General features: G+C 47.3%; 1 protein-coding gene across 1 annotated transcript; it reads right to left on the bottom strand.

Moving 5' to 3' along the window:
- Positions 1–3,062: 3,062 nt before the first annotated feature.
- Positions 3,063–18,867, bottom strand: CTDSPL2 (CTD small phosphatase like 2). Its single transcript, XM_075582916.1, has 12 exons — positions 18,634–18,867; positions 18,404–18,542; positions 17,955–18,104; positions 17,226–17,441; positions 16,836–16,914; positions 16,413–16,524; positions 15,172–15,258; positions 15,023–15,085; positions 14,161–14,240; positions 13,193–13,319; positions 6,257–6,352; positions 3,063–4,768 (listed from the first exon to the last, which is right to left on the bottom strand). Exons 1-12 carry the CDS (start codon positions 18,817–18,819, stop codon positions 4,703–4,705), a joined length of 1,401 nt encoding a protein of 466 aa, XP_075439031.1. The 5' UTR covers positions 18,820–18,867; the 3' UTR covers positions 3,063–4,702.
- Positions 18,868–25,835: the final 6,968 nt, after the last annotated feature.

Raw genomic sequence — 25,835 nt, forward strand, 5'->3', positions numbered from 1 at the left:
GGTTACGCGCTTTGTCATAGGGGTATCCTGAGGGGATTTGGAAGAGCTTCTTCGTGAGGATTTGGAAGGGCTTCTTGGAGGGGATTTGGATGGACTTGGAGGGGCTTCATGGAGGGGATTTGGAGGGGCTTCTTGGAGGAGATGTATGTAGATTACTCACAGGAGTCCTAGGTAGAGTGGATGATGTGGTTCTCTTGAAGAAGATCTTTAATGAAGTTTGCACAGATGCTTTTCTGCCTGTAGATCTCTCTGTAGCAGCCCAGTAGGTTGGACATCCCTCGACTGACTGAAGAGCTGCGTTCAATGTTGGGGTCATTTTCGTCAATTCACTATCAATGTGCTTAAATGCCTCACTCAATAGTTTTGTGGTTAAGGATTTACGAGGAGTAATCTCTCCAACAGATTGTTTTGCCTCTTCATCTGCAATTTGTTGCTGTTCTAATTGCAGAAGATCTTCATTGATTAACTCTTCAGAATGTGATGCCTGCAACTCATCAATATCCTCTTTACCCATTTGCACAACACTTTAAGTAACTCCGCAACGGTCTCTGTATGTAAAGCCATGGAAATCAGAGACAAAATCAAGTCACCATTTAAATGGGATTGTTTCACCTCATTCCATGCCTTGCAGATGTTTTCCACTGCATGGAGAATGTTGCAACCCTTCCAAAATTCTTTTAATTGGTGATTTGGTAGATGGCGCTTCACCAGTAAGTGCTCTAGTGTATAAGAACAATATATTCAGAGTATATTCCCAATGTCCATAATAACTATAATAACAGAGATCCCCCAAGGGAGATTAAGGGACCTAGTGGTGCCCACCTGGCTACCACAGATTGGTCACCTGGTGATTACCTACCCATACGGTTTAGATCAATAAAACAGCAGGCTCTGAGAAGGTAAACACAGAGGGGCTGTTGCCCTTTACCTGACAGTGACATCCAGACAGGGGAAAACTCTGCAGCATGCAATCCTCAATGGTAGAGATCAGGATATGTAGAAGGAAAGGAGCACAGCTTCCGCATCAGTGGATCAAAAACAGATAGGGCAACTCCAGATGTAGTAACATTGTGTTTATTGCACAATCAGCTTAGCAATGAAGGTGTAGGAAACACACCGACATGTTTCATCCAACAGGCCCTTGCTGAAGTCCTGTGTATGGATATTCCAGGCAAAGGGTGACACATTGTGTGCTCATTTGCATGTCATTTCCCAGAATCCCTTGCTGCAGTGGGAGCACTATATGCTAGGTGATAATGGTGAAAAGCAGGGTGCAGACCTGATATTCTTTATTGACTACATGCCAACGGTGGAGGTTTTTTTGTTGCCTTTTTCACCCACCATAACTTAAAATGTAAGTGTGTGTGTATGTATGTATATCCTGGGCTGGCAACATATTGGGACATGTTTAACTCCTTAAGTGCCAGAGAGGCCTGCAATGCTTTGTATTAACAAAACACTGTATTGTAACGTATGTGCCCCCCTTGCATGGATTCATGGGGCACTGGGTCAATCATGGAGAGCGCACGCATACGCACACACACACGCACACTTTTTACCCCATTACGTTTTTATTTGTTATTCTTTCATTACATGGGCTAATCTTATCAGTCTCACCTCCCCATCCATTACTTCCTGCCCTCTTCTCCAATGATCACTCCTAACTGCCTCCTATCATTGCCCTGAATAGGGGTATAATGGGCACTACACACGTTTCACTAGCTTCTACATATACCGCGTACAATTTTGCAGGGATGCCCCTATCCATGTGCTGATCAGATTTTACTGATTCTTACAGGCAGTCAGCCATATGCACGATGCAACTGGGCCAGGAATGGTTGGGTGTGAGAACTTGTGTTATTAAACAGCAACCAACACCCAGCGAAACGTCACACATGCGGTAATCAGAGCCAGGTGTGCATTACACTCCGATCCAACGCAGGGAACAACCGGCGGCTCTCGCTATGTGGTCATCAGAAGTCGTCGCGGCGATGAAGCAGCGCACGGCTGTTGCGGCAACAAGATCAGTTTGTGACAGAACCAGCCTCTAATTACTGCTGGGATCGTTATCATTGGGTTTGTTGAAGGGGATACATCCTGCTCAAGATACATTGGACTATAACACTCATATGAACACAGTACCAGGACAGGGCATAGCTGAGACATAACAGGACCTGAAATTAATTTGTACTCGGTGTAGAGACAAGGCCCCTAGGAAAGATTGTGTCGGGAGCGTATTGTAGTGTGTGTGTGTGTGTGTGTGTGTGTGTGTGTGTGTGACACTGTGCGTTCCCGGTTGCATCCTTGGGCTTGGTCACACAGATGGACATCACTTTGCAGGTAGAGGTTACACCAGTTACAGTAAAGGGCAATACACACCCAGCTCACTTGCTCCCCTTGTATACATGTGTGCAACACTGCCCCGGAGACCCCTGTGCAACCGAGCAGGCACTAGAGTAGATAGGGGCTCGCCAGGGTCAGCGCCAGACACTGGTGGAGGTGAGCCGAGGACAGGACAATGGTGGAGGTGAGCCGAGGACAGGACACTGGTGGAGGTGAGCCGAGGACAGGACAATGGTGGAGGTGAGCCGAGGACAGGACACTGGTGGAGGTGAGCCGAGGACAGGACACTGGTGGAGGTGAGCCGAGGACAGGACACTGGTGGAAGTGGTTGTGGAGGATAACAGCCCCCCTTCCACCTCCCACACTTTCCTGTCATCCTCAGGGGGCTGAGGATAACACGCCACTGGTGGGAGTGGGAGCGCGTGGAGGATGACACGTCACTGGTGGGAGTGGCTGAGGATGACATGTTACTGGTGACATAAGACCGTTTGAGGCCGCCAACGGTCCTACGTTTCAACCACTTCCAAGCAGGTAAAATACCTTTCTGTATTAAAAAAGTTAGAAATACTCATTTGTTCCCATTAATAAAAAGGACCACTTTCGCCGGACAGGATGTCCCTCTGCGGCTCACCAATATTGTGTTCCCGTTTGAAACATTTGAGTGATAATGCACCAACACACAGACAGATACTATTAAATAAAAAACAGCCACCCAGAGGAAAGGTTAAAATCTTCATTAATACACTGAAAATATGACAGAACTCATGCTTTTTCTTTTAAAATCAAAAATACAAAAATTAAATGTTGTTTTCCTAAAAACCTTACTAAAAAAAACTCCTTACTTTAAGGAGTGACTTGAAAATGAATCCATGTGTAATTTATACAATAAATGGCATACAGGTAAACAGGTATTATACATAAAAAAAAAAAAATTACAGGTTGGACAGCCTCCTCTGTAGATCTCTTTAATTTCCAATACTGTACTTTCTGAACAAGCTTACAAAATACAAACCTCTTTAAAAAAAGAAAAAGTGCCATCTCTCTTCCGTCTGTCTGAGCTTGTACATGTGACACAGAAGGCTCCGCGCACAACTAAACATTCACAAAGCGCACTCACCGGAAAAAGAAAAATAACAAAAAAAGCATCTCGCTCGCCGCCCCCTTCGCAAGGGACCACATCGTAAAAAAATACCCACCCTTTACACGTTAAAGTAGCTGCGTTAGTACCAGAGCCGGCGCGGATGGGGAAGGAGCGCGGGTTTCGGGGGGCCCTGCTCCCTGCACTGTGTAAGGATCCCCCTCAAGCGTCGCAGGGGTTAAATACAAACTAATCCGCGTGTTGTGCTTGTACGCAGCTCACACTGCAGGCGCATACACCCCCCCCCCGTCTGTCTCTGTACAAGCTGCCACGTCACTGGCTCTTAGATTTTCCTTTTAAAATGTCGTCTATTTTTTTTTTTTTTTTTAACAAAAAAAAAAAAAAAAACATTAACGCCTAAAAACTAAGATCGAATATTACAGGTAGGATATAAAACAGGAGTGGATATTTCAGGATATCCCAGCTTCAGCACAGGTGGCTCAATCAGAGGCTCAGTCTTTGACTGAGCCAACTATGCTGAAGCTGGGATATCCTGAAAACCTGACCTGTTGGTGGCCCTTGAGAACCAAAGTTGGCCACCCCTGATATAAAAGATATATATATTGTGTATTTTTAAATGGAACTTACATGGATTAAACCTAAAGATTTTCTTTTTATCTTTAAAAAAAACAAAACAAATATACAGTATGCAAGCAAAAAAAAAAAAAAAGCCAAAGATATGATACAAAAAAAAAACAAAAAGGGGGGGGGGGGATTAAAACCTGGCTACGTTAGAACAAACTGAAGCGATTGAAATACAAGGAATGCATAATGGAGTTCTAGGCTAATGATGATCAATATGGAGAAAGTTTAGAAACATGAACAGGAGACAAATTAATCTCACTGGCCATTCCTGCTGAAATTAAACTTCTGAGGAGGAACAGAGAGGGCTACGAACCCAGGTAAATCGCACAAGACAGGTGAGCTGGGGCGGCGGGGGGGGGGGGTCTGCTCTGTGTCTCACCGCTCACAGACAACGACGGGTGTCTCCGAGAAGTGACCATTCCTGGGAGTAGGACATGCCCCTGAGCTGCCGGCTGGTGTGACGTCACACCAGTCACAACGCGCCACGGTGAAACCGTTTCTTATTTTTTGGACAGCAAAGAGAAGAAAAGAAATGCTTTCAACAGTAATGGCAAATGGTTGTGTACACGTGTTTGCTTCAGTCCTGGGGTCCTGCAGCGTCGCGCCCCCTGCAGCCGGGTGACCGCAGCCCCCTCGCTAGTCCGGGGGTAAGCAGTCATGCAAGCGAAATCTGTCTCGGATGTGAGGTCGCACGTCCTCGTTCTGCAGAGACAAGGGGGAGGCAACGAAGCCGTAAGCATGGGCTCTTACACGCACGTATAACAAGCCCACGCATCGGAGCCCACACATGAACAAGGCTTCCTTCAGTCTACATCTGCGTCGCGCCAAAAGGCGGACGTCTGAAAGGGTTCCCCAAGAACTCCCCTCTGCACAGAACCAGCGTGCTATGGGTTCACACCTGAGATTCCTTCCTGCAATGTGTTCCGTCAGCCCCGCCCCCTGCGTTTCGTCAGCCCCGCCCCCTGCAGAGTTTATGACTGGACAACGGAATTTCAAAAGCCCGCTGAGTTCATTCAGAAATCCTTCAGTCTACATCTGCGTCATCCCAAAAGGCGGCAGCTAAGGGTGTCCCCCACCTGCTGCCATTCGGTAATGTTACAGCTGCTCTATTGCTTCTGAAATTCACCAACCCTCTTATCCCCTGCCCGCAAAGTCTACTTACCCCGCCTATAGATTGTAATATCCTTGAGGCAGGCCTCTTCTAACACATTGCAGGCCTATCTTACCTCTCCTAACACATTGCAGGCCTATCCTACCTACCTCTTCTAACACATTGCAGGCCTATCCTACCTCTTCTAACACATTGCAGGGTATCCTACCCCTTCTAACACATTGCAGGCCTATCCTACCTCTCCTAACACAGCACATTGCAGGCCTATCCTACCTCTCCTAACACAGCACATTGCAGGCCTGTCCTACCTCTCCTAACACAGCACATTGCAGGCCTATCCTACCTCTCCTAACACAGCACACTGCAGGCCTATCCTACCTCTTCTAACACAGCACATTGCAGGCCTATCTTACCTCTTCTAACACACTGCAGGCTTATCCTACCTCTTCTAACACATTGCAGACCTATCCTACCTCTTCTAACACATTGCAGGGCTATCCTACCTCTTCTAACACATTGCAGGCCTATCCTACCTCTTCTAACACATTGCAGGCCTATCCTACCTCTCTTCTAACACATTGCAGGCCTATCCTACCTCTCCTAACACATTGCAGGCCTATCCTACCTCTCTTCTAACACATTGCAGGCCTATCCTACCTCTTCTAACACACTGCAGGCCTATCCTACCTCTCTTCTAACACATTGCAGGCCTATCCTACCTCTCCTAACACATTGCAGGCCTATCCTACCTCTCTTCTAACACATTGCAGGCCTATCCTACCCCTTCCAACACAATGCAGGCCTATCCTACCTCATCTAACACATTTAATTCTGTCTGTAAATGTTACTTATGCCCATAATCATATCTCCGACTGTCCATGAAATATCTGTAAACTACCTTTGTGCACCCTTTATTATTATAACTCCTGGATTTCCCTGGCTGGCTCGTATCTAACAATATAATTATATTTAATTTGTAGTTCTCAAACTGACGGTAAAGTATATCGATGCCCCCCTTCCGTGGAGGCGTGTTATTATATAAAAAAAATATAAAAGGCTGACGATGAAGACAAACTCACCAGTTCCACCAGCTTCTCCAGGAAAGGGACGAGCTTCAGCAGCTCCTTGTCATTCTTATCCATGAACCAGCTCTCTATTGGAATCCCGTTTGAAAGCTGTGAAAAGAATGAATATATTTCTCAGCAGGTCCTCTAGTGCAGGGGATGCAAAACGACCGGAAAACCCACATCAAATAAAGTGTTATATGACATAATCTTGTATCGTGCATTGCAAATTGTTATTCCTGTAGAGAGAGGTGGGGAAAGAGGAGAAAAATGGGGGGGGTGGGGGGGGGGGAGAGAGAGGGAGAGACGGGGGTGAAAGAGGAGAGAGTGGGGGGGGGGAGGAGAGAGAGAGAAGGAGGAGGTGGGGGGAAAGAATAGAATGAGAGTGGGGGGGGGTGGAGGGGGAAGGAGAGGTGGGAGAGGAGAGAGGGGGTGGTAAGAGAAGAGAGGGTGAGGGGGGGGGGGGGGGGAGAGACAGAGGTAGGGAGAAGAAGAGGGCGGGGGGGAAGGAGGAGAGAGAGTGGGGAGAAAGGAGAGAGGGGGGGAGAGAGGGAAAGAGGAGAGAGTGGGAGGGGGGAAAGAGGAGAGAGTGGGGGGGAGGGAAAGAGGAGAGAGTGGGGGGAAGAAAGAGGAGAGAAGGGGTGGGTAAGAAAGAGGAGAGAGGGGGGGAAAGAGGAGAGAGTGGGGGGAAAGAGGAGAGAGGGGGGAAAGAGGTGAAACGAGAGAGCAGGGGGGAAGGGAAGGAGAGGGGAAGCCGTTAGAGAGAGAATTAAGAATGAAAGCCGATAAGCTGTCTCCTGGGCATATGAAAACTACAGGCTGTAAGACTACAAATCATCCTTAAGATCAAGTGAATTACAAACATAGGAGAATCACACATGGGAACCTCCCGACACGGTAAGAATTGTGCTTGAAAATAAAGAAAAGCGAGAAGTTGCATTAAACCCAAAGTACACCACACAGGACACATTAACTGAAAGAACTAGGAACATAGATCAAAGCTACAAATTACTTAATACCCCTACCGCTAAACAATTTCCATCTGCAAAAGCCATCCTCCCCAGTCTGTTACCGAGAAGATATATAGGGGCATTGCCCAACATCAACTCCCAAGCTACTAGAGTACTCCCAGATACCAAACACACTCATAGCCCATCACCAGGCCATCACCAGGCCATCAACGCGGGCATCTCAACCAACGGGGGCACCTCAACCAACGGGGGCACCTCAACCAACGGGGGCACCTCAACCAACGGGGGGCACCTCAACCAACGGGGGGCATCTCAACCAACGGGGGCACCTCAACCAACGGGGGGCATCTCAACCAATGGGGGCACCTCAACCAACGGGGGCACCTCAACCAACGGGAGCACCTCAACCAACGGGGGCATCTCAACCAACGGGGGCATCTCAACCAACGGGGGGCATCTCAACCAACGGGGGGCATCTCAACCAACGGGGGGCATCTCAACCAACGGGGGGCATCTCAACCAACGGGGGCACCTCAACCAACGGGGGCACCTCAACCAACGGGGGCACCTCAACCAACGGGGGCACCTCAACCAACGGGGGCACCTCAACCAACGGGGGCACCTCAACCAACGGGGGCACCTCAACCAACTCGGGCATCTCAACCAACTCGGGCATTCCAACCAACGGGGCCACCTCAACCAACGGGGGCACCTCAACCAACGGGGGCACCTCAACCAACGGGGGCACCTCAACCAACTCGGGCATCTCAACCAACTCGGGCATTCCAACCAACGGGGGCACCTCAACCAACGGGGGCACCTCAACCAACGAGGGCACCTCAACCAACGGGGGCACCTCAACCAACGGGGGCACCTCAACCAACGGGGGCATCTCAACCAACGGGGGGCACCTCAACCAACGAGGGCACCTCAACCAACGAGGGCACCTCAACCAACGGGGGCATCTCAACCAACGGGGGCACCTCAACCAACGGGGGCACCTCAACCAACGGGGGCACCTCAACCAACGGGGGCACCTCAACCAACGGGGGCATCTCAACCAACGGGGGGCACCTCAACCAACGAGGGCATCTCAACCAACGAGGACCTCAGAATGTTTGCCAAAAATATCAAGGGGGGCGCTAGGGCACAGCACATATACAGAAAACAGAGACACACGGCAACTCCACCAGAGCAGCCTCAGGACAGAGACACATTATGGAAACTCGGCCATATCTTCTATTGAGGATACCAAGAAACAGGAGGCCGACCAGACATACACACCATGAGCTGAATAATATTGGAGAACTGCTCTGCATCCTGTGCCTAATTACATGGGTATGTAATACACAAACACCCCATGCTATCATTACTAAAACATGAACACAAGATGCTTGTATTTTCACCGCACAGATTAGATTATTAAATCATTGTGCTTTCTCCTCTTACCCAATGTTGTATTATATGACTTCATTATTGCGTTATAGTTTTGGTATAGTACAAGATTTCACTATATGCCGCTGGAACTTGCAAGGGCCGAGACACTACATTTGGAGATAAAACCCGACTTCATGGGCATATTACAGGAGACCTCTCTGGGTAAAGATACAGCCACACACACTGCCCAGCGAGCTTCAACAAGCTCACCTTCCCTGCTGTAAAAAGCAGAAAGGAGCCCAAGACACCCCCAGGGGGTTGTTAGTGTGATACAGAGAACTATATGAATACACCACCCCTATAAAGAAAGGTGCAACACATCTGTGGGTCCATATATCAAAAGATCTACTGTGTCACATCAGCTTCCTCTGTGTCCTCTATGTCCAGGGGGGGCTCAACTATAATGCTCAAGCACCCCCAACTGGTCGGGTTTCCAGAATATCCCAGCTTCAGCACAAGTGGCTCAATCAGAGGCACAGTCAAAGACTGAGCCACCTGTGCTGAAGCAGGGATATCCCGAAAACCTGACCCGTTGGTGGCCCTTGAGAACTGGAGTCGGCCACCCCTGCTGTAGACCATTTATTTTGTGTATAGGGAGACTCAAATCGGCACAAATCTGTTTCGGTGGATGAAACCCCTACCTCGGGGTAAAAAAAAATGGCTGCAATTCAACAAGGCAATTTGTGGGTTGTATCCCCCAACTGTGCAATTTTTGGGGCTCCATATTCACAAAATAAATGGTCTCAATAGACCCCCACACTTTTTACTGGTGTGATCCTCCCCATCTCTCTGTGATATTATTCATAACAAAAAACAGCAGAAGTCTGCGCGGGGGTCACATGGGGTGTCTGCCAAAAACCAGGACACCCGAGCACATGTTCATGTTACAGGCACAGATTAATGAGGCTTTCATGTAATCAGGCGACCACTGATCAGTCTCAAACCTCCAGCCAACGTAGGAAAGCCATGTCACAGCCTCATCCAACCAATGGGGAGCGAGGTTCGGGGCCTCACAGCGACTCAACACGCACCTTCACTAAGAAGCCTGACAGATAAAGTGGGGGAGCTTGAATTAATAGCTGCAAGGGAGCAGTATCATATCATAGGCATTACTGAAACATGGTGGGATGAAACTCATGACTGGACAGTTAATTTAGGGGGTTATTCCCTTTTTCGGAAGGATCGAACAAATAGAAGGGGAGGTGGAGTATGTTTATATGTTAAACCGGATCTAAAACCTATTATAAGGGATGATGTTTATGAAGGGAATTATGAAAATGTAGAGACTTTGGGGATAGAAATTAGCCGTGGAGGTAAAAGTATAAAGAAAATGTTTGTGGGAATATGCTATAAACCACCAAATATCTGTGAGATTGAGGAAGCTAAAATACTTTTGCAAACGGAGAAGGCATCAAAACTGGGTCATGTTTGCATAATGGGGGATTTGAATAATCCAGACATAGACTGGGGCAATGAGATTAGCATTACAACAAAAGGAAACAGGTTTTTGGGGGTGCTTAAAGACAATTATTGAGGAACCAACCAGGAGAGGGGCAGTACTGGATTTGGTCATATCAAACAATGTAGAAGAAATAACAAATATTCAAGTCCTGGAACATTTCGGTAACATGATCTCATTTGAAATAAATTATCAAAAAACAGATTACTTAGATTCAACAAAGACCTTAAACTTTAGAAAGGCAGATTTTAATAAACAGGTCTAATCTACAAGTAATACAATGGGATGATGTTTTTGCAGGGAAAAATGTAGAAGATAAATGGTCAGTCTTTAAAACATTGTTAGAAAAGCACACTTATCAGTGTATACCTTTGGGTAATAAGTATAAAAGAAATAAGCCAAAACCAATGTGGCTAAATAAACAGGTAAGGGAGGAAATGGACAAGAAGAGGAAGGCGTTTAGATTCTTTAAGTCAGAAGGGACAGAGACATCGTATCAGAATTATAAGGAATGTAACAAAAATTGCAAAAGGGCAATAAAATTAGCAAAAATGGATAATGAAAAAAGGATTGCAATAGAAAGTAAGGTCAACCGTAAAATGTTCTTTAAGTACCTTAATAACAAAAAAATGAGAAAATAAAACATAGGACCCTTTCAGTGTGAGATGGGTAGGCAGATTATTGGAGATAAGGAAAAAGCAGAAGTATTAAACAAATTCTTTGCCTCTGTGTTTACCAGGGAAGAATCAAGTTCAACAGTAGTGCCGCAGGAGGAAGCCAGAACCTCCATATTAATGAACAATTGGTTAACTGAGGAAGAAGTTCATAAGCCACTTGAAAAAAATTACGTAAATAAGGCACCCGGCCCCGATGGCATACATCCAAGAGTTCTCACGGAGTTAAGCTCAGTAATAGCCAAACCATTATATTTAGTATTCAAGGACTCCATTTCCACAGGCTCAGTACCACAAGATTGGCGTAAAGCAGATGTGGTGCCTATATTTAAAAAGGGAGCTAGATCACAACCGGGGAATTACAGACCTGTAAGCCTGACTTCAATAGTGGGGAAACTACCTGACGGTTTAATACGGGATAATATTTAGGAATACCTAATGGAAAACAAAATTATTAGTAATAGTCAGCATGGATTTATGAAGGATAGATCATGCCAAACTAACCTTATTTGTTTCTTTGAGGAGGTAAGTAGGGATTTAGACCAGGGTAATGCAGTTGATGTGGTCTACTTAGATTTTGCAAAGGCTTTTGATACGGGTTCACACAAGAGGTTGGTGTACAAAATAAAGAAAATTGGACTCAGTAATAATATATGCATCTGGATTGAAAACTGGTTAAAGGACAGACAACAGAGGGTTGTCATAAATGGAACTTTTTCAGGTTGGGCTAAAGTCGTGAGTGGAGTACCTCAGGGATCGGTACTGGGACCCCAGCTTTTTAACTTGTTTAATAATGACCTTGAGGTTTGCATCGAGAGCAAAGTCTCCTGCTTTGCTGATGATACTAAATTGTGTAAGGTAATAGAATCAGAGCAGGATGTAATTTCTCTTCAGAAGGTCTTGGAGAGACTGGAAACGTGGGCAGGTAAATGGCAGATGAGGTTTAATACAGATAAATGTAAGGTTATGCATTTGGGATGCAAGAATAAAAAGGCAAAATACAAATTAAATGGGGATAAATTGGGGGAATCCTTGATGGAGAAGGATGGAGAAGGATTTAGGAGTGCTTGTAGACAGCAGGCTTAGCAATAGTGCCCAAAGTCATGCAGTAGCTGTAAAGGCAAACAAGATCTCATCTTGCATTAAACGGGCAATGGATGGAAGGGAAGTAAACATAATTATGCCCCTTTACAAAGCATTAGTAAGACCACGCCTTGAATATGGAGTACAATTTTGGGCACCAATCCTAAGAAAAGATATTATGGAACTAGAGGGAGTGCAGAGAAGAGCCACCAAATTAATAAAGGGGATGGACAATCTAACTTATGAGGAGAGGCTAGCTAAATTAGATTTATTTACATTAGAAAACAGGCGTCTAAGAGGGGATATGATAACTATATACAAATATATTCAGGGATAATACAAGGAGCTTTCAAAATAACTATTCATCCCACGGGCAGTACAAAGGACTCGGGGGCATCCCTTAAGGTTGGAGGAAAGGAGATTTCACCAGCAACAAAGGAAAGGGTTCTTTACAGTAATTGCAATTACAATGTGGAATTCATTACCCATGGAGACTATGATGGCAGATACAATAGATTTGTTCAAAAAAAGGTTGGACATCTTTTTAGATAGGAAAGGTATACATGGATATACCAAATAAGTTAACATGAGAAGGATGTTGATCCAGGGAATAATCCGATTGCCAATTCTTGGAGTCAGGAAGGAATTAATTGCCCCCCTTATGAGATATCATTGGATGATATGACTCTGGGTTTTTTTGTTTGCCTTCCTCTGGATCAATAAGTAAGTATAGATATAGGATAAAGTATCTGTTGTCTAAATTTAGCAAAGGTTGAACTTGATGGACGTACGTCTTTTTTCAACCTCATCTACTATGTAACTACTTTGTGCGCGCAGAAATCCCACTAACACTGCGTGTGCACAGACTCCACGAATACATACACTGCATGTGCACAGATTCCCCGAATACATACACTGCATGTGCACAGACTACCTTACAACGGGTGCACGGCGGAGCTGGGCCGTTTCCCTCTGCACTGTACTTCTCATACAGAAAAGGATATTCACATTCTGGTGTCACCTACTGACCCACAACACAAACACACAGGTCTCAAGCATGAGTAACCCAACCTGAGAGAGCAGCACAAGCGATGCAAGAGTCTCCAGAGAAGATATACACAGAGTACTGGGAGGAGCACGCAGAACTGCTACAGGGCTCTGCACAGAGAGTACCTCATCCGGTCACACACCCCAAGCAGACACAGGCTCGTTAAATACTGGATTAGTGACCATGTCAGTTTGATGTCATGAGAGGCGTAGGGGACTTGCTAGAGGCCCATTTCTAGGGAGGGGGGGGGGAGGGGTTCCCGCCTGTTCCCCCGCTTACCTGGTACGCAAAGGCTTGTGGTGAGTTATCGATGATGATTGTTTTCGAGAGATCCCTTCCCAGGATGTTCAGATCTTTAATGTAATTCCCCTGGACGCACACGCAGTGCTCACGAAACAATCTGTGTCTGGAGATGGAGAGAGAAGGGAGATTACAGCTCTGCATGTGCAATCTGCGTATCTACACTAACACAAAGTGTGTGTGGGTGTGTGTATGTGATGTATATACACACACACACACACAAACAGGATTCCTATTATTTTTTAGGTGACGGCGTGATGACCTCATCAAGCGCATAGTTATAAAATGGTGTTTAGCGAAGAAGATAAGAACGTTATCAAGTGCTTGAGGCAGAGCAAGAATAAGGGTCCAAAACGCTAACATGAAATGTTTCCCGATAAAGGACGGGCGCTAGGAGGACGGAAAAAACGAATTCATATCGTTCAGGAGTGAGACGCTGGATCAACGCGTTACCGATTATGCAATCAGACAGCGGTGTTCTGGTCTTCAGGCGTTTCAGCAGCAGGAGGGGATTTTAAACTCACACTTTATAGTAATCTTATTATCTCAGATTAGATGACAACAGTTTAACACATTTACGAGCTACGAAGGAAAATAAATTATTTCTCGTTTAATGAACATGAACCTGAACCTCCTGCAGTGTACCTGGTACTTGTTGACGTAATACTATGACATCTAATTAGTTAACATCAGTTGACTGTCTACATTGTGCTTCTTAAATAGTGTTAATCTACATAACAGACCTAAAATTGTGCACATTTTCATGGGGATTGAGCGAGAAATATAGAAAATATGGTGAAATTGAAAGTGTGTGTTCACGGTGTTTCCTGGACACGTGTGCACACATACTTTATTAATCCTTTCTATTGTATTTTATAGCAAAGATATCAGGGAGAAGTAATTTGGGTGGATCTGCACACAACGGCTCTAACTTCAGTTGCGGTTACCTGACCAGGCGTTTTTTGGGATCCAAAATGTTCAGCAATTTGTCTGCATAGACTTTCTTTGATGCCGTAAAAAGGATGATCTGCGGGTTCAAGAAAAGACGGCGCACGTGAGCGCAGCAGTAAAAGAAGCAATTTCACGTAAGCCCCATCCCATTACAATCGCGTTCCCTGTATTGGAGTAATTTAAAACGGGCGACTTGAACGGAATTATATTTCCCCGAGCGGGCAGGTATTGAAGGATAATTGGGTGAAGAAAAAGTGATTGTGCGCTACTAGGCTGTAGTGAGTGATTCATAAAACAGTTAAAAAAAAAAGAAGATATAATAAAAAATTATATTAATAACTATCCAATTATATGTGATAAAAAAACATATTTACAATAATAAACAGTGTTTAAACATCATTAATACGCAGATAGTGCAAGAAACAAAAGCTGTGTTCCTCTGGATCGCTCCCGACTCCAATTGCGGCCTGGATTGCCTCACAAAGTTCGGAGACAGATAGCAAGGTGAGTGACGCCAGAAGGGCGACTGCTCCGTCACTCGCGCATACACCGGCAAGCAGAGACAAGGAGTCGGACAACATCGGACGTGCGGGTTTTTCGCAGCGGGTGCCCCACTCCCCCTTTAAGAGCGTGAGTGCTCTCTTACCTTCAGCAGAATGTGAGTTTGATACCACTTGTTTTTTCGATCATTTTTTAAAATAAATTGTGTTACACTACGGGCGTTCTCTGAGCCTTTTTCTTTGCAGATATTGAAGGATGTTAAGACAGAGCGGTGTGAGCAGGTAGGGTGATAGTTGTCCAGAGTGTGGAAACGCTCAGCGGCAGTAGAAAAAAAATGCAGAGGCGGCGCTTACGTACCTCGTAAATCTGCGACATGCGTTCCAGGAACTCGCGGAAGAAAGGTCTTAACCGTACGTAGACCTACAACAGAAAGCAAGAGCTGAAGAGAGGCAGGGACCGCGGGAGGTGTCACAACCTCACGGAGATCGTGCGGCTCAGATCTTTACCTGGTAAATAACATCCTGGAACAGCACAGGGAACGTGAGCGCAGCGTCTTCCAGTTCATTGAGGCTGCAGTGCACCAGCGTCTCATCCTGCAACGCACAAACTGGGGGGTTACACCAGATAAAACGAACTGAGAGGAAAAGAATTCCCTTTGCGGCTGCACACAGAAAACCCAGCAGCATTTAAAACTTAAAATTTATTAGGTATGTATTAATGGATGGGTCCTAAGTAAGACAAAGCAACACATATAAAAACCATTAAAAAATGGACGGAGGTGTGTACGTAGGAATGGTGCAAATATTTGGTAATTACAGCCCAAAAATGGCAAAATAATAATATCCACAATTTTAATAAGTGCATCTTCATTACCAAACAGGAAAGTAGGGTCAGAAAGTCAGACCCGATATGATGGGGGCAGGATTGAGCTGTTAATGGAACCTCAGAGGGTCTCACTGTTAATATCACTCACCTATTAAATACAAATAATATTGCCATCCATAATATAATTATTTTGGATGGTGAAAATACTAGGCTAGGTGGGCTGAGAGAGAAGGGGGAAATACCCCATAGTATAGATCAGAAAAGTGGAGCTGTGAAATATTCTGCACTTGGAGAATGTAGGCACAGACCTGACCAACTCAAAACAAAAATCAGCTGATGGTTTGTAAGAAGAATGGATAAGTCCCTATAGGTATAGCTGTACAGGTAGTCCTCGCTGTACGACGTTTCGCTTTCCGTTGGATGCGTTATCCGCCGCCGTTTTTGTGTATCCGATGGAAACCATCGCCGGTTAACATGGGTCCCGCATCCGACGCGGGTTTGCGGGACGCATTGTGTCAGAAAAGAGAGGACTACCTGTAGTTTATAATTGGGCTAGAGATGCAGGTCTGCAAATCTACTAGGAAAGTGTGGATAAACAGTACCAGCAGAAATTATATATATATATCCATCCTCTCTCTCCCCCTCTCCCTCCAATACTAGCTGACTAGTAAGTATCAAATAGTAGCCAACAAAACCCCCATCTCTTCCTCCCTTGTCAGAGCGCTATGCTGCCCACGAATGCAGTCTCCCTAAACGCTGATTAGCGACGCTCGGCGCACACCTCTCTGACAAGCCGACGTCACACGGTAGTGACGTCCGACGTACATTTCACCTATTCGGCTTCATTGGGGGTCGGATATCGGATTACACCAGATATACACAGACACCGATGCCCCGGCAATGCCCAACACTGCCGCCTTACCAGGTCCAGGACGAGGGAGAACTCTGGCGTGCTCCTGGTTTTCAGAGGGAGAGCCGGTTTCCTGTTGAGCTGCTCCTCTGTCAGAGGTGGGACATGCTTGATGAAGAAGTATCTGTGAAGGGAAATGAAAGTGACTGGTGTGGAGCTGTGAGGCGGCAGTGGCATAGAAAGGTCTAATACAATGACATCTATCCAACTATGTTAGAGGTGTATGAGCCACAGACTTGTACAAACAGGACTTTGTGAGATGTGACAACAACCAGTGTCACCCTCCTGAGGAGCTCTGCAGTTCGCTGTAGGTGTATATACAGTACTGGCTATTATTCCCAAGTGCAATGTCTCAGAGCTTCTCGAGCCACTGACCACCACCTGAAAAGCATCTGCAGTCGGCTATTCTGCATGCCGAATAGAAAACACACTCACGGGTCAAAAACCTCCCAGTCTTCCTCATACGCAGCCTCAGCGTGTGCCGACGAGTACCCGCTGTCAGGGGACACTGGGGCTAAAAGAAAAGATAAACCAGGTCACGATATGTAAACGGGACACAGTGATTTCCACGTTCCGCTCCCCATTACGGGGTCCACCTTGCCGTGGTTGCAGGCTTAACAATTTCTGGCCAAGAGAGTAAACGCAATGACCCACGCGTATAAGAAAAAGAAGATACAAATGAACGCTATAATTTGTCACATTGGATGTGCATCGAAGCTTCTTAGTTTACCCCTCCGTATCACGGCCCAAAGCCCAAAGCTAACCCCGGCATAGAATGGAGATCAACCATGTCCCAGGCGGGCAGTGCCCAAGGAGGCTTCTCACCCGTGAGTGGTGGGACGTCTCGCTCCGGGGGGTCCTCGGTTCCCTCCAGCCAGCTGCTGGCTGTGGTCCGGACCTGCGCCCCCTGGCTGGGGTAGGAGGCTCCGTTGGTGGTGGTGGCCGTGCTGGTGCTGATTTCATCCACCTGCTCCATCTCCAGCTGCTTCACGATCTCCTCGGCTTCCACCGCTTGCCCTGGGGAGTCTGATCCAGTCGTGCCTGAAACACAAGCTCAGCTTAGGCTGCAAGTCCTTCCTGTGCTGCCCTTTACTCTGCACGGGGTTTATATTGTTGCGAGGTGGTGTTCATCTGCAGAGACAGGACTGTCAGAACACACAGGGCGACAGCCGCTCTCCTCCCCCGGAAGCACACACTGTGCAGACCCATCTAAGCCCCAGATAATAGAAGAGCACCCCGACCTGCGGTCCCCAGTAAGGACGTGGCGGAATTCCTGTACCATGTGGGGGAGAGCGAGGACACGAGGAGCGGTGCACATTAGGGGGGGGGGAGTGGGGGAGGAGAGGAGTGAGGACACGAGGAGCAGTGTACATTAGGGTGGGGGGGGGGGGAGGAGAGGAGTGAGGATACGAGGAGCGGCGCACAATGGGGGGGGGGGGGGAAGAGGACACGAGGAGATGTGCTCGATGGGGGGGGGAGAGAGGAGGGGAGTGAGGACACGAGGAACGACGCACGATATGGGGGGGGGGGGGGGAGAGGAGTCAGGGTGCACACCATTTTTATTCGCTGGCGAGAAGAAGTTGAAGACGGGAGAGAAGATGGTCCCAAGCAGCGTGGTCCTGGGGGGGCTGACCACGGCGGCCACATCGTCCAGCTTCCCATTCTGCTTCACGTGCGGACTCGTCACCTCGTAACCTGTGGCTTCTAGGGCAGGAAGGAGAACAGGTGAGAACGAGAGAGCTCGAGCGGCAGGGGGGGGGGGGGGGGAAGAAGACCGAGCGGCAGAGGGAGGGGGGAGAAGAGCAAGGGGGGGAGAAGAGGGAGGGGGAGAAGAGCGAGCGGCAGGGTTGGGGGAGGAGGAGAGCGAGTGGCAGGGGGAGGGGGGAGGAGAGCGAGCGGTAGTGGGGGGGAGGAGAGCAGCAAAGGGGGGCAGGGGGGCAGAGAGAGCCACGTATATAAGCCTCCAGTCACAGTGTCAGACAGGAAACATGCCAGCGACTCACCTCCATTCACCTGACTTTTCCGCCTGACTCGGGAGATGGGTTTGCTCAGCTTCTCCACGGTACGAGGGGTTGAGGTTATCAGGTTGTTGTCGAGGTCAAGCTCGAGTCTGCTCCTCTTTGGGGGATTCTCCCGATCCTCCTACGAACGACAGAGGTGAAGTCCTGTTTGTATGAGCTCTGACAATGAGCAGCGTCCCCCTGCGGTGACCGGCTCACTCACGCGTCCTTACCTTGGCGGTACTGCCTTTGATGAACTTCTTGATGGTGGACAGTAACCCAGTGTCTGGTTTGGGCAGCTTGTCCTCTGCCAGGGGCGAGCTCTCCCCATCCTCAGAGTGCTTTCTCTTGGTACGCACGATGCGGCTGGTCTTACTGTGACTGCTGCGCGGAGACCCCTTCCGCGTCCTCAGCCTCATCTTTACAAGTGCCACATAAAAACTGGGGGCAGGAGGAAACCATATATAAGGCTGCAATCAAACCAGCAGATGTAACCAGCGGCAGGTCTCATCCCGGGAAGGATTCATATTAATTCTCTCTAAGCCCGAGCAGACACAGACAGAAACACACACACACACACACACACACACACACACACACACACACACACACACTCACTCTGGTGTGGTGGCCTTTCTTTCTGCCACACTCCGTGCCCTGATGGCAGGGGTGGAGGCGTGGGGCTCCTCCTCTCCTCTCTCTGCCGTTACCGAACCCTTCCTATTCCTCCCTCTCTTGCTTTTCCCTCCTTTGAGCATCACACAGTCCAGATCTTCTCCTCTCTCCCTGTCCACATGGCGGTCATCTATCGCCCACCTCCCTCTACCTGCCCTCCTTCTGCCTCTCTCTCTCACTTTTAATCCTGTCTCTCCTTATTTCTCTCCTCAGACTCCCCTGTTCTTCTCTTTGGGGACTTCAACTGCCACCCCTCTCTCTCTCTAACCTCTTCTTTTGGCCTTCAACAGTGGACTGCAGCCAGCACCCACAAGGATGGCCACCACCAGGACCTGGTTACCGGGAACTATAAGAGCGTCTGATTTCCTCCTTTTCAACTGGCCACTACATAGAGCTGGATTTCACTAAAAACTTCTCTATCACTGACTTATCCATTTCCCCCTTTCCTCTCTCTGACCATCATCTCATCTCTCTCGCTTCTCCCCTTCTCCACGTCCATCTACCCCTCGTTTCTGCAGAGACCTGCGCTCTATTAACCTACCAGCTTTTGATTACACTTTAAGTCTGTAATATAGTGCGCGTGCTGCACGTGGCGTGCACATTTTGCTTGTATGTTGCCAGTATGGACGCGTGCAGTTAGGGGGCGTGGCTCTGATGTCACAGCGTTAGGCCGCGCTGTGATTGGCTCGCGGCGTCACGTGATGCAACAGCAGCGGGAAAATACAAATTTCTTGTATTTGCTCTGATCTGCCTCGCCACCGCTCACGGCCGTGTGGGCGTCTCGACTGTATCAACGTTAGCCTCCCACAGTCAATTATCATTGGCGCGCACGGAATTGCACACACGCGCACTATATTACAGACCTTATTCTCCTCCCTCGCCTAGCCCTGCTCCAGACCCCGACAACAACTTTGCCCTATTCTCCTCTCTTGACCTACATGCCCCGCTTTCTCTCTGCCGTTCTCGTCTTTCTAACTCCAGACCCTGGCTAAATTGCCACACGCGCATGCTGCGTTCCTGCACTCGTTCCTCTGAACGCCTCTGGAAGAAATCTCACACTCTCGCAGACTTCCTTCACTACAAATGTGTGCTATCCTGTTTCAACTCTGCCCTCTCCCAGGCTAAACAAATCAACACACACAAGTCTAACCCACGACAACTCTTCTTTGTCTCTCTACTCAAACCACCCTCGGCTGCCTGTTCTTCCTCCATCTCACCTGAGGACCTTGCTGACTATTTCAAGGAAAAGGTGGAATCCATACGTCAGGTCATCCCCTCTGTATCCTCCTCCCATCCTACACCTCTTTCTAAGGCTAAGGCCCCGGTAACGCCGCTGCAACGCGCGCCCGCGAGATTGGCGGCGCGTGCAGCCGATTCCCCGGTCTGCAGCTCACTGCAGGAAGAGAGACCGGGGGGGGGGGGGGAGGGGGGAGGGGCGCGTGGCGGGGGAGTGACGGGGGCGCGGCCATGACGTGACCCGGCAGGTTCGCCCTCATTGACTGAACCACCGGGGGGCGTCTTATCGCTCGTCGCGAGTCCTGCTCTCAATTCTATTGAGAGCAAGAGCAACTCTCGCCCCAGCGCTGCGGCCCCCCCTCGCAGCGGCCCCGGCGCCATTGAGGGGAGGGCTCTCGTCCGTGCAGCGTCCGCCACAACGGGCGCTGCAGTAGGCAGCGGGGGCAAGGCCTAACTCCTGCCTTCCTTGACTCTTTCCGCTCCTCCAGAAGAGGATGTGTCACTGCTGATCTCCTCTTCTCCCTCTACCACCTGCCCTCTTGACCCCATTCCCCTGCTCCTACTATAACCCCTACAATCAGACATATTTTTAACTCCTCTCTCTACTCTGGTATCTTTCCCTCCTCCTTCAAACATGCAACAGTTATACCATTATTCAAAAACAGCAAGCTTGACCCTACCTGTCTTTCTAACTATCGGCCTGTCTCCCTCCTGTCTTTTGCCTATAAACTTCTTGAACGTCTTGTATTCTCACATTTGCTTCATTTTCTCAACACCTATTCTCTCCTACAGCCTCTACAATCTGGCTACCACACTGCTCACTCCACTGAAACAGCCCTCACTAAAATAACCAATGGCCTCTTTGCTGCCAAAGACAGAGGTCATTACACTCTGCTCATATTACTCGACATCTCTGCAGCATTTGATACTGTGGACCACCCTCTTAGTATTCGTAACAAAACTCTATCCTAGATCTCCACTTGGGCCGCGCTTATAGTGACGGCGACCGATGACATCACCCGTCGCCATTGCAAAAGTTGTATTTAAAGTTTAGGCGACGTCACTGGCTACAAGGCCAGTGACGTCAGAAAAGGGGGAGGGCAGAGGGACGGAGAAGCTCCCGATTGGCCGCAATGGGAGACCGTCGCCGAAAAAATCAAATATCAGTAACTACCAGATTTTTGGTAGCACTGTCGCGCCGTCGCCGTTGCGTGCACTATAAGCGCCGACGATGACGACAATGCATTTGTTTTAACGGACCGTCGGCGCAGTCACTATAAGTCCCATCGTACTTTCGTGTCTCTTATACCAACACCTCCTAATCTATCGATCTCTCTGTGGGGGTTCCCCAGGGCTGTCCTAGGGCCTCTTCTCTTTACACACTCTCTCTAGGTGACCTTATCACATCTCTTGGGTTCAAATATCACCTCTATGCGGACAACACACACATTTAATTTTCAACCCCTGACCTTACACCTGCTGTACAGACCAAAGTTTCTGATTGTCTCTCTGCGATATCATCCTGGATGGCCTGCCGCCGACTTAAACATGTCAAAAACAAAGCTCCTCATACTTCTTCCCAAACCTGGCCCACGTTACTGTTGGAAATACCATCATTCACCCAGTAGCACAAGCACGCTGCCTAGAGGTCACACTCGACTCCTCTCTCACTTTTTCTCTCAAATTCAAAAGGTAGTTAAAACTTGTCATTTTTTCCTATGCAATATTACCAAAATACGCCCTTTCCTCTGTTGCTCAACTGCTAAAACTCTGACTCAGGCCCTCATTCTCTCCCGTCTCGATTACTGTAACCTCCTGCTGTCCGGCCTTCCAGCCTCTCACCTGTCTCCCCTACAATCTATCCTAAACGCTACTGCTAGAATCACTTTACTCTTTCCTAAATCTGTTTCAGCGTCTCCCCTGCTGAAATCATTCTCCTGGCTTCCTAGCAAATCCTGTATTACACACAAAATTCTCCTCCTCACTTTTAAGGCTTTAAACTCATCTCCCCTCCCAGCCCTAATTTCTCGCTAAACGCAGTCCCGACTCTTGCATTCTGCTCAAGGATGTCTTCTCTCTACCCCTTTTGTATCTAAAGCCCTCTCCCACTGACTACCCCACCCCTCTGGAATTCCCTTCTCCTCAATACCCGACTAGCACCCTCTCTATCCACCTTTAAGACCCACCTTAAAACAGACCTGCTTAACGAAGCATACGAGTAGCTCCGTGGCTGATACTATACACCTCATACACACACCATGGCCCCTTGCACACGCACTTACCAGAACGCCCTCCTACTGTCTCTGTACGTTCTTCCTACCTACCAATTAGATTGTAAGCTCTTCGGAGCAGGGACTCCTTTTCCTAAATGTTACTTTTATGTCTGAAGCACTTATTCCCATTACGTGTTATTTGTTATTTATATGATTGTCACGTGTATAACGGCTGTGAAGTGCTATATACATTAATGGTGCTATATAAATAAATGATCCAAAAAAGTTACTGCAAAAGGATAATTTATTGACAAAGATAGTCAAAGGCATCTTAGTCAATAAATGATCGTTTTGCAGTAACTTTTTTTGCATCTGTTTTGGTGTGTTCGCCCCCCCTTGCTTACTACACTGTTTCCTTGACTGGGTTTTCTGCTTGTAGCAAGAAAAGAACAAATAGCGCACAGCCAGGGAGCCAGGTGGAGATAAAAGGAGACTCCTTGATAAAGGACCTACCGGTCCGAAACGCGTACGAGGTGTGTTTTCTTTCCCCGACGGGGGGGGGGGGGGTGATGTCATCAGTCATGCACTGAAATAAATGGAACTTTATTTATATCTCCACCTGGCTCCCTGGCTGTGCGCTATTTGTTCTTTTCTTGCTGCTTCTGGATTTCCCTCTATGGCTGGCACGCCACTGATAATCCCTGGAGATGGTGCGAGTGGGTAAGAGACTTTAAGACTGCATTAAGTTGAGTACTTTCATGTGTTGATTCAAGTGACTCACAGGTCTATTCATTACACCCATTCCCACTGGTTTCTTCATGGAATAGTTATACACTGTGTTATCAGTTATCATTTGGATGAAGTTTCACTGGGGTTGAGCACCATATTTCCCCTTGTTTCTGCTTGTAGCACCCATACATTGTCTTATATTTCCCCCCCCCCCCCCCAGTTCCCACTGCTTGGGGGCATCCCAATTTGCTCTGTCCTGATCACTCTTTTTAGCTTGATTTTGCTATATAAATAAAGACATACATACACAGACACACACACCTTCTTGACTAAAGAATTGTTTGCAGTTAATTGCATCATTTCTACATTCATCCTGTGCACAAAGCAGGCAAATGATGAATGAAACCGCGAGTGCCCCCCCCCCCCCTTTATTTTATTTTTTAAAACATGCAAGAGCCTGGCGGATTTTTTAGGAGCCAGATTTTGATACTGACCCCCCTCTTTTTGTCAGTGTGTATCTCACAAACTCCTCACCCAACAGCCACAAGTTGGTTACACAGGCAGTCCCGCAGAGCTTCGCTCTCAGACGGATCGGTCAGTCAGCACTGTGGCCGGCATCAGCGTCCAATCAGGCTTTGCGGTTATTCTAGCACTGTGCCGGTTTCAGTGGTGACGAGTCGGTGAACACTGTCAGCTGCACAGGTGCCAGGACTGCCATTATGTACCTGTACTGCATGTATACCCACCCACACACACCTGTACGGCATGTATAAACACACACACACACACACACCTGTACTGTATGTATGTATACACACACACACACACACACACACACACACACACACACACCTGTACTGTATGTATGTATACACACACACACCTGTACTGTATGTATGTATACACACACACACACACACACACACCTGTACTGTATGTATGTATACACACACACACCTGTACTGTATGTATGTATACACACACACACACACACACACACACACACCTGTACTGTATGTATGTATACACACACACATAACTGTACTGTATGTATGTATACACACACCCACACCTGTACTGTATGTATGTATACATACCACACACACACACACACACACACACACCTGTACTGTATGTATACACACACACACACGCACACACCTGTACTGTATGTATGTACACACACACACACACACACACACACACACACACACACACACACACACCTGTACTGTATGTATACACACACACACCTGTACTGTATGTATGTATACACACACACACACACACCTGTACTGTATGTATGTATATACACACACACACACACACACACACCTGTACTGTATGTATACACACACACACACACCTACACACACCTGTACTGTATGTATGTACACACACACACACACACACACACACACACACACACACACACACCTGTACTGTATGTATACACACACACACACACACACACACACCTGTACTGTATGTATGTATACACACACCTGTACTGTATGTATGTATACACACACACACACACACACACACACCTGTACTGTATGTATGTATACACACACCACACACACACACCTGTACTGTATTTATGTATGTATGTATACACACACACACGTACTGTATGTATGTATGTATACACACACACACACACACACACACACACACACACACACACACACACACACACACACACACACACACACACACACTGTATGTATATACACACACACACACACACACACACACACCTGTACTGTATGTATGTATACACACACACACACACACACACACCTGTACTGTATGTATGTATACACACACACACACCTGTACTGTATGTATGTATACACACACACACCTGTACTGTATGTATGTTTATACACACACACACACACACCTGTACTGTATGTATGTATACACACACACACACCTGTACTGTATGTATGTGTATACACACACACACACACACACACACACACACACCTGTACTGTATGTATGTATACACACACACACACACACACACCTGTACTGTATGTATACACACACACACACACACCTGTACTGTATGTATGTATATCACACACACCTGTACTGTATGTATGTATACACACACACACACACACACACACACACACACACACACACACCTGTACTGTAATGTATGTATACACACACACACACCTGTACTGTATGTATGTATACACACACACACACACACAACACACACCCTGTACTGTATGTATGTATACACACACACAACACCTGTACTGTATGTATGTATACACACACACACACACACACACACACCTGTACTGTATGTATGTATATACATACACTACACACACACACACACACACTCACACCTGTACTGTATGTATGTATACACACAACACACACCTGTACTGTATGTATGTATACACACACACACACACACCTGTACTGTATGTATGTATACACACACCTGTACTGTATGTATGTATATATACACACACACACACCTCTACTGTATGTATGTATACACACACACACACACACACACACACACACACGTACTGTATGTAAGAACTAT

Source organism: Ascaphus truei, unplaced genomic scaffold (assembly GCF_040206685.1).
Source record: "Ascaphus truei isolate aAscTru1 unplaced genomic scaffold, aAscTru1.hap1 HAP1_SCAFFOLD_2753, whole genome shotgun sequence".
NCBI classification, from domain to species: Eukaryota; Metazoa; Chordata; class Amphibia; order Anura; family Ascaphidae; genus Ascaphus; species Ascaphus truei.

Excerpts from the sequence above, each read along its gene's own strand:
- CTDSPL2 (XM_075582916.1), bottom strand. The coding sequence starts at position 18,819 with ATGAGGCTGAGGACGCGGAAGGGGTCTCCGCGCAGCAGTCACAGTAAG. Across the intron at positions 17,442-17,954 it reads CTCGCCAGCGAATAAAAATG|GCACGACTGGATCAGACTCC; the intron begins GTGTGCACCCTG and ends CTTGTGTTTCAG. Across the intron at positions 13,320-14,160 it reads CCCAAAAAACGCCTGGTCAG|ACACAGATTGTTTCGTGAGC; the intron begins GTAACCGCAACT and ends CTCCATCTCCAG.